Source organism: Ahaetulla prasina, chromosome 1 (assembly GCF_028640845.1).
Source record: "Ahaetulla prasina isolate Xishuangbanna chromosome 1, ASM2864084v1, whole genome shotgun sequence".
NCBI classification, from domain to species: domain Eukaryota; kingdom Metazoa; phylum Chordata; class Lepidosauria; order Squamata; family Colubridae; genus Ahaetulla; species Ahaetulla prasina.
In genome coordinates, this window is record NC_080539.1 from 366,618,507 (window position 1) to 366,628,147 (window position 9,641).

General features: G+C 43.3%; 1 protein-coding gene across 1 annotated transcript in view; it reads right to left on the bottom strand.

Annotated features, from left to right (window-relative positions):
- The window catches only part of APC2 (APC regulator of WNT signaling pathway 2), a 102,718-nt gene extending 93,399 nt beyond the window's left edge, over positions 1–9,319 (bottom strand). Inside the window, exon 1 of the mRNA XM_058163491.1 lies at positions 9,261–9,319. Coding sequence (XP_058019474.1) covers positions 9,261–9,314 — 54 coding nt within the window. The 5' untranslated portion in view covers positions 9,315–9,319. The remainder of the gene's footprint in view (positions 1–9,260) is intronic.
- Positions 9,320–9,641: the final 322 nt, after the last annotated feature.

The window sequence follows — 9,641 nt, forward strand, 5'->3', positions numbered from 1 at the left end:
CACCAGCAGCCTGGGGAGCTGGCAACGCAGTCGGACAGCGATGAGGGTGAGGAAGAACATGGGCCAGTCCTGGAGGCTGGCGAAGGCCCGGATGAGGGCTCTGCGTCGGAGACAGAGGTGGGACCAGGGCCATCTGGGAGTGATGTGTGGACTCCGGAGCCTCCAGAGACTGACAGTAGTGAGGCAGAGGAACAGGAGGAGCCTATTCCTAATGCACGCATGAGAAGAGATGCCAGAAGGCAAGAGCAGCTAAAGCAAAGAGGACGACTCGGGAGTAGGGCCAAGAGATGATTGGCTCCTCCCATAAGGCTTAAAAGACCAGCAATGGCGTTTGCTCTGCCGGAAAACAACATTGATAGCCTTCTCTTGCTGCATTTATTTCTTGTCGGTGTCTTCTGCTTTTGAACTTTCACCAAGAAAAGCCTTTGGCAGTTTGCCTAATTAGACCAAGGTTGGTGATAAGACTGAAGAATTGTGTTATGAAGAATTTGCTTTGATTTAGTTTGGACGACGTTGAGAATGAGTTAATTCTCGGCTGTTTATTGAGTTTACTTCTACCTACTTGGGCCTGGATCACAACAGGTATGTAAGGAAGAGAGTAATAAACTAAATAATGTATCCAGGGGCTCCCCTTCCCTCAAAGAATGACACCATCATGTTAGGGATCTGACACACATCTTCAAGTGGCCAAGCTTGAGAAACACTGCTTTAAAGGGTTAAAGCTCTGCTAAGGGATGTAACGCTTGGCTTCAAAATCCAAAGCACTGCATAATTGCACCCACACACCCCTGGCAACATAAGGGAGAGAGATGTATGTATGTACAGAAGTATGTATGTATGTATGTATGTATGTATGTATGTATGTATGTATGTATGTGTTCTGTCCTCTCCTCTGTCCGAACAATGGCTTAATTAGACGGCTCTTATCAGCTCTGGCAGCAAAAGAATCAGCGTCTGCCAAGAGCCCTCGTTAGCTGCCAAGACGCTGGTGAGTCACAACCTTCAGCTCTAGTCAATCAGTGGATTTGCCTGATACAAAGAGACACACCAGCTCTTGCTGCCATTTATATCCTGTGGGGTGTGGCTCCATGACTCAGCACTTCCTAGACCTGCCCCTCCCCTGCTTCTGTTGTTCCCTTCTCTCCTGCCTACGAAACCTAGGATTCAGCCAAGCCTGATTGCTGTCAGCTGGGTCTGCAGGCGTGGCCTGGGAGGGGGGAAGAGTCAGGGGACGGAGGCCTCATTATCTCTTTCACCTGGCCTGCTTCTGGCTCCTGGAGCTGAGCCAGGGAGGCCGGTGCTTCTGAGGTAAGTCCTGACGGCCCTTCCTCCTCACTGTCCAAGTCACTTTCTGGCAGCAGGCCCGGCTCTGAGTCACTTTCTGGCAGCAGGCCCGGATCCAAGGCACTTTCGGGCATGGGGCCAGGTTCGGGGGCGGGAGCCACAACAGTATGTATGCGTCTGTGTGAATGTATGTATACGCGCACACACACAGGGGTAGTTTTTGACTTACAACAGCTCACTTAGTGACCGTTCAAAGTTACAAGGGCACTGAAAAGAGCACCATATGACAATTTTTCACACTTACGACCATTGAAGCATCTCTGCAATTGCGTCATCAAAATTCAGACACTTGGCAACTGACTCGTATTTATGACAGCTGCAATGTCCCGAGGTCATGGTGATCGTGTTTTGTGACCGTCTGATCAGCAAAATCAATGGGGAAGCCAGAATCACTTAACAACTGGGTTACTAACTTAACAAATGCAATGAATGATTCACTGAACAACTGTGCCAAGAAAAGGAAGGGGGGAAAAAAGGGGGGGGGACTCAACTAATGTTTCACTTAGCAACAGAAATTTTAGGCTCAATTGTGGTTATTAGTCAAGGACTACCTGTATGTATGTATATGTATATGTATACATCTATGTATATATGTAGGTCTTTGGTATATATGTATACATATATGTATATATAGGTCTTTGGTTGTTCGGGTTTTCTCCCGTGTAAAATTGGAAATGTCTTGGCGACGTTTCGACGAAGTCTCATTCGTCATCTTCAGGCTTCAGCTTCGTGCTTCAGAAAACAAATATGTATATATGTATACACACACTCATATACTGCACATACGCACACACACGCACATGAAGTTTCATAACTCAAGGACTATCTGTATGTATGTGTAGACTAGACTAGACTAGACTAGACTAGACTAGAATAACACAGTTGGAAGGGACCTTGGAGGTCTTCTAGTCCAACCCCCTGCTCAGGCAGGAAACCCTATACCTATACCATTTCAGACAAACGGTTGTCCAATCTCTTCTTAAAAACTTCCAGTGTTGGAGAATTCACGACCTCTGGAAGCAAGTTGTTCCACTGGTTAATTGTTCTAGCTGTCAGGAAATTTCTCCTTAGTTCTAAGTTGCTTCTCTCCTTGATTAGTTTCCATCTGTTGCTTCTTGTCCTGCTTTCAGATCATGTCTCCCCTAGTCCTTCTTTTCACTAAACTAGACATACCCAGTTCCAGCAAATGTTCTTTATATATTTTAGCCTCCAGTGCCGTCCCTTAATCATCTTTGTTGCTCTTGAAATGTATATGTATATGTATATGTATACACACACATACAAACACACATATACACATATATACATACACACACACACACATCTATCTATCTATCTATCTATCTATCTATCTATCTATCTATCTATCTATCTATCTATCTATCTATCTATCTGTCAGCCTCCACTCCAATCTTCATATCTTTTTGTACTTCTTATATTCAGTTGTTAGATAGCATGGGATTTTATTTCTAATGTAAATAGCTCTTGGATTCAAGTTAAGTAGAGAGGGCCCTTTAAGAGTGTCGGTCTGACATAATTAAGGGGGGAGGGGAGATTAATGTTTTGAATTCAACAGGAATGTTTGAGCGCGAACTCTAACAGACATTGCATTCCTGATATGATTGACAGCCAGAGACCTGCGGAAGAAGATTACCACGGGACCCCGGGAAGGAGCTGGCATTGGACCAGACCTGATGACCTCTTGGGAAAGAGGAGGGAGTAATAGGGGGGATATAGATTGTTAGCCATATTTTGTCTCAGATTCAACTTAATACTACTGCTATCCAGATGTACCTAGTAAAAGTACTTTTCTTTATATGCAAATGAAGTCAAGGTGTATTCTTTCCTAGATATAATCAGAGGCAGCCTGACCTATCTATCTATCTATCTATCTATCTATCTATCTATCTATCTATCTATCTATCTATCTATCTATCCCGGTATTTATTAAGTTTCATAAAAGTATAGGCTATAAGGATGGGAAAGGGTCTCAGAGATCATCTAATCCAACCCTCTTTCTGCCCAGTGCCGAAATCAGCATCCCTTATCAATCGTCCCTTCAGCTTCCACTTAAACTCCTCCAGCAAAGGAATACACAATACCTCTTGATGCATTTTGTGCCATTTGTCAGTTGCTGTACCTTCCTCCTTCCTTCCTCATAAAGCTTTTATTTGTTTCTTCATTGTCACTTTGTCTTTGCCATTATTATTTTGCATTGGTTTTTAGGCGCCTGGAATAGGCCCTGACTACAGCACTATGACTGATGTTTTTCTAGGAACAAAATGAATCAAAAGCGCCTGACTGACAGGAAGAGGGGTCTTTTAGGGGTCTTTTAGTATCCCAGTACAAGAAAAAAAATCAAAGTGGCAGTTACAATGGTATGATTGAAGACCTGCCTGTTTTTATGAATCTTTTTATCACATTTATATATTTTATATAATTATCTTTTATAATTATATAATAATATATAATAATTTATATAATTTATATTTTATATAATGATTGCTTATTTGTACCCTATGACTATCATTAAGTGCTGTACCTTATGATTCTTGATGAATGTATCTTTTCTTTTATGCACACTGAGAGCATATGCACCAAGACAAATTCCTTGTGTGTCCAATCAACTTGGCCAATAAAGAATTCCTATTCTATTCTATTCTATTCTATTCTATTCTATTCTATTCTATTCTATTCTATTCTATTCTATTCTTATTTGTACCCTATGACTATCATTAAATGCTGTACCTTATGATTCTTGATGAATGTATCTTTTCTTTTATGCACACTGAGAGCATATGCACCAAGACAAATTCCTTGTGTGTCCAATCACACTTGGCCAATAAAGAATTCCTATTCTATTCTATTCTATTCTATTCTATTCTATTCTATTCTATTCTATTCTTATTTGTACCCTATAACTATCATTAAGTGCTGTACCTTATGATTCTTGATGAATGTATCTTTTCTTTTATTACACTGAGAGCATATGCACCAAGACAAATTCCTTGTGTGTCCAATCACACTTGGCCAATAAAGAATTCTATTCTATTCTATTCTATTCTATTCTATTCTATTCTATTCTAAATCCCAGCGTTACCCTTACCCTGGTGACCCCTTTCTCTTTAATAAGAGATGGGTGAATTTCATGTCGAAAGTGTGTAAACATTGTGTGCAAAGGCTAGTTGAAAATTACTGAACAGAATGTGAATAAATGGGGCGGGGATACCCAAGTTCATTATTTATTTATTTTACTTGTATCCCATCTTTATTATTTTTATAAATAACCTGAGGTAGTGAACATACTCCTTTCTTCTCCTCCTCCTATATTCTCCACAACAACAACCCTGTGAGGTGGATTAGGCTGTGAGAGAGTGACTGGTCCAAAGTCACCCAGCCAGCTTTCATGCCTAAAGCAGGACTAGAACTCACCTTCTCTAGCCTGGTGCCTTCACCACTAGAGTAGACCAAACTGGCTCTAAATAGCACTTTCCAAAATGATCTGATATAGCACATAGCTAAAGGACTGAGCTGTTTATCAGAAAGTCACAAATCACAATCACAAATCATATTCATTCAGCGAAGATTAAGGCAGAGACCTAAACTGTTGGGTAAATATTAAGATTTATTCCGATATCTACTGTGACAGCATCCGAGTTTGGAAGTTAAGCAGAGTCACAACTCATCAATAATTGGACGGATGCCTAGCCAAAAAAATCCTCCAAAACCAAGTCATGGGAAAGTTACATTAATTAAAGACCCCCAAAAGTTAAGCAAGCACTAAACTAAAGCATAAATGAAAAGTCGCACAAAAAATAGATGCCCAGTTCACAGTTACCAAGAAGAGATTGCAAATTTACAAAACTTGTTAAGCCTCCAAAGATTGGGGGCCAATGCAATTTCCACAAGAGGAAAATTAAAGTCACCCCACCCGCCCGCGCACACACACAAAAGTACAAATAATATCCTCCCAATAATTGCCTGTAGTTGGAGCATCTTCACAACAGCTTCACAACATGCAGAAGAACATCCAGACATAGTCACGAGAGGCAGAATTTTCTATTTTTTTTTTCTACGCGCAGCAGTTGGCAGAATTTACGAAGAAATTTCATTCAGGCCTGACCTGTGTGTTTTCAACCTTAGCAACTTTAAGACAGGTGAGAGTTCAACTCCTAGCTGCCCCGGGAAATTCTGGGAGTTGGAGTCCACCCAGCTGAAAGATGCCAAGTTTGAAAAAACACTGATTTAAGCCAGGAGTCTCCAACCATGGCAACTTTAAGCCTGGCGGACTTCAACTCCCAGAATTCCCCAGCCAGCAAAGCTGGGAATTCTGGGAGTTGAATTCCGCCAGGCTTAAAATTGCTAAGGTTGGAGACCCCTGATTTAGGCAATACTGCAAACATAGTAGGGGAGGAAGCATCTTCAATTTGGCACTCAGGAATAGCACAAGCCAAGAAAGTCATCCCCTTTTTCAAATCTCGCTTCGAATCACACAATTCTCTTCATCTAAGTCCCTCCCCCACCCGCCACCAGAAATAAAGCCTGTAGGTGTGTAATGTGTCCAGCCTACTACACCGTGTATTAATTATCATTACATAATGGGTGAAAACCATATTGAACATTTGGTAGTACTAAATTTATCATCTATCCTCGTAATATTAAATTCTCTCAGCAATTACAAATAGAATTATATATATAAAATATCAATTCCCGGCAAGTTAAAATATAATCACTTGATAATGAAAAAGCAGATAACATAATCCTTTAGTTCAGGGGTTTCCAACCTTGATAACTTTAAAACTTGTGGACTTCAACTCCCAGAATTCCCCAGCCAGCAAAACTTTGCTGGCTGAGGTATTCTGGGAGTTGAAGTCCACAAGTCTTAAAGTTACCAAGGTTGGAGACCCCTGCTTCACTTCATTCTCAAGCCCTCTGCAATACAGGCAGTTCTCAACTTGTGAACCACATCTGAGCCCAAAATTTCTGTCGCTAAGCAAGATCATTCTACAGAGGAATTAGTGAGTCTGTCATTTGCACCTCTATAACTGTCTGGTTCGGTTCTGCAACCCAACAAGAAAAACACAGACTTCAGAGGATAATTAGAACTGCAGAAAAAATAATTGCTACCAACCTGCCTTCCATTGAGGACCTGTATACTGCATGAATCAAGAAGAGGGCCGTGAAAATATTTGCAGATCCCTCGCATCCTGGACATAAACTGTTTCAACTCCTACCCTCAAAACGACGCTATAGAGCACTGCACACCAGAACAACTAGACACAAGAACAGTTTTTTCCCGAAGGCCATCACTCTTCTAAACAAATAATTCCCTCAACACTGTCAGACTATTTACTGAATCTGCACTACTATTAATCGTTTCATAGTTCCCATCACCAATCTCTTTCCACTTATGACTGTATGACTATAACTTGTTGCTGGCAATCCTTATGATTTATTTTATATTTTTATTTTATAGAATTTTATTGGCCAAGTGTGATTGGACACACAAGGAATTTGTCTTGGTGCATATGCTCTCAGTGTACATAAAAGAAAAGATACGTTCATCAAGGTACAACATTTACAACACAATTGATGATCAATATATCAATATAAATCATAAGGATTGCCAGCAACAAGTTATAGTCATACAGTCATAAGTGGAAGGAGATTGGTGATGGGAGCTATGAAACGATTAATAGTAGTGCAGATTCGGTAAATAGTCTGACAGTGTTGAGGGAATTATTTGTTTAGCAGAGTGATGGCCTTCGGGAAAAAACTGTTCTTGTATCTAGTTGTTCTGGTGTGCAGTGCTCTATAGCGTCGTTTTGAGGGTAGGAGTTGAGTTATATTGATATACTGACCATCAATTGTGTTGTAAATGTTGCACCTTGATGAAGGTATCTTTTCTTTTATGTACACTGAGAGCATATGCACCAAGACAAATTCCTTGTGTGTCCAATCACACTTGGCCAATAAAAAATTCTGTTCTATTCTATTCTATTCTATTCTATTCTATTCTATTCTATTCTATTCTATTCTATTCTATTCTATCATGTTTAAGTGAGCTTTGTTCCATTTTACGACACATCTCGCCGCAGTCGTTAAGTGAATCGCTGCAGTTGCAAAGTTAGTAACATGGCCATTAAGTGAATCCATTGACTTTGCTTGACAGATGGCCGCAAAAGGGGATGCTGCAACCGTCATAAATATGAGTCAGTTGCCGAACATCCGAATTTTGATCCCGTGACCATGAAATGCTGCAAAAGTCATTGAGTACGAACAAATCGTTATAAGTCACTTTTTTTTTTCAGTGCAATTGTAATTTAGAACAGTCACTAAACGAACTGTTGTTGTACGTTGAGGGCTACCTGTGGCTCGTTGTTTTTTTTAAACTAGTTTCTGGAAGGCAGTTAATGATGGAGACAATTCCTAGAGAGGCCATTCCAGAAGGCAGGAATGTCACAGGGGCTTCAGAACTCCTCCTCAAAATTGGGGCACTACCAACCTTGTTTTCTCCTAGGAAACTGGTGCCTTGCATATCTTGCGCCCAAAAACCTGGCACGGCTTTTTGAAAGCAACCGAAGCACTCTGAAGATGCAACATAAATTTTTTAGCATGCATTGCAGACCGTAAAAGAGTACGTAGTGCAGCAGACGGGCCTTCTCAGAAAGCCCTGGTAGCTGGTTGGCACCCTGAGCAAAGCAGAGCCACAGCCTACCTTTCGGCCTCCTATCTTAACAAAGGCAGGCAAAAGGAACAGGCAGATCCAATGGAAGCGATCCCACCACGTCGGAATGTTTTTGATAAAATATCTGAGTGACCTTCTTATCCCTCCTTTCAGCATCAGCAGAAATGTGCCGCTGAGGACAAAAGGCCCCCCCGTGTGTGACTTCCTTTTCAAGCAGCTGCCAAGGTCCAAAGTGGGAAATCCATCCGGGACATTCGATGGACCCTCCAAAGAGAGAGGCAGTCTACCTCGGGGAATGCCGGAGAGCGGAGCAAATGACAAGGGAAGGTCACCGCCTTCTTTCTGCTCCGCTTGGCAGAGTCCTTCCTTCCCAACCGGCTGGCTGCCAGCCACTGGGAGATATGTGACCTGTTTTTCTTGCAATCCAAGAAGGCAGCATCATTTTCCCTGCTCGGGCAGTGTTCGGACAACCTGCCTCCTGAAGGGCGGCATTTGCTCGTCCCCAAGTGGCATCTATCTCCCATGAACCTTGGCCAACCGGTTTAAGCTTCGGGGTGGGTAGGTGGGGAGAATGGCACCCTCCGGATCGCTGGATCCATACGGAGCGTCTCCTGTCTCCTTCCCTGCCAGACAGCCTGTGCCAATTGCAACACCGACTCTTCAACTAGACACCCTTGGCCATCCTTCCCATCGCTGAGCTAGGAGAGCAGAAATGGTGCGCGACCCTCGCTCACAACGGGAAGGGGAGAATGGACAACCTTTAGACAGCGCACACGCACACACACACACACACACAGAGGCATATGTGCACAGATTCTATAGCACAACCAAGCCCAACCAGAGGAAGAGACAACGCTACTCGTTCAGCTGTGGGTCTTCAAAACCGCAAGGTGGATCGTTAAAAATAGAAAAGGACAGTCCACCCCACCCCACCCCACCCCGCTCTTCCTAATTTATTCTTCGGCCCCCTCTGGATCCTTGTCATGTCATATCCAGCCCCGGAGAGAGGGTTGTCGGTCTCTTTTTAATATGCTGCTCAGGTTGGCACAGGCTGGCATCGGGATGTGGGGTGGGGGGGCAAGGCTGGAAAAGCATCCCAGTCCATTCTGCACCCGTTTTTCTCTCCCTCCTTCCCCATCCTGCTGCATTGGCTCCAACCTGCAAAAGGCCCCCCTTTCCTCCCCCCCCCAAAAAATATATATATATAAAAACACAGCGAGGGTCTTACCTCATCCCCGAAGAAGGTGGAATGGAGAAAGGAGAGGACCCACAGCAAACCCATGTAGTCCCCCGCATCCTTCTTCTGCCTCTCTGCCTGTCTTGCTGAGATGGGCTTGGCTTTCTCCGGAGAGGGAGAAAGGCGTTGCAGTGCAGGTCTGGGGGCGCCAGGGGGCAGTGGGGAGCACCTGGCGGGTTGCTGGGGTGGAGTGCCGAGGGGGGAGTGGAGAGATGTAAAATTGGCCGGGCCTTAGGGCTCAGCTGGGCCAATCTGATCGAATAGAAAGGAGCTGACATAATCTTTTACGCTTTGTAGGTGTGCCTGATCTTCTTTGTGGGGGGCGGGGGGCGGTTTGCGTCGGGAACCCCAGAAATGTGGAGCTTGAAGCTG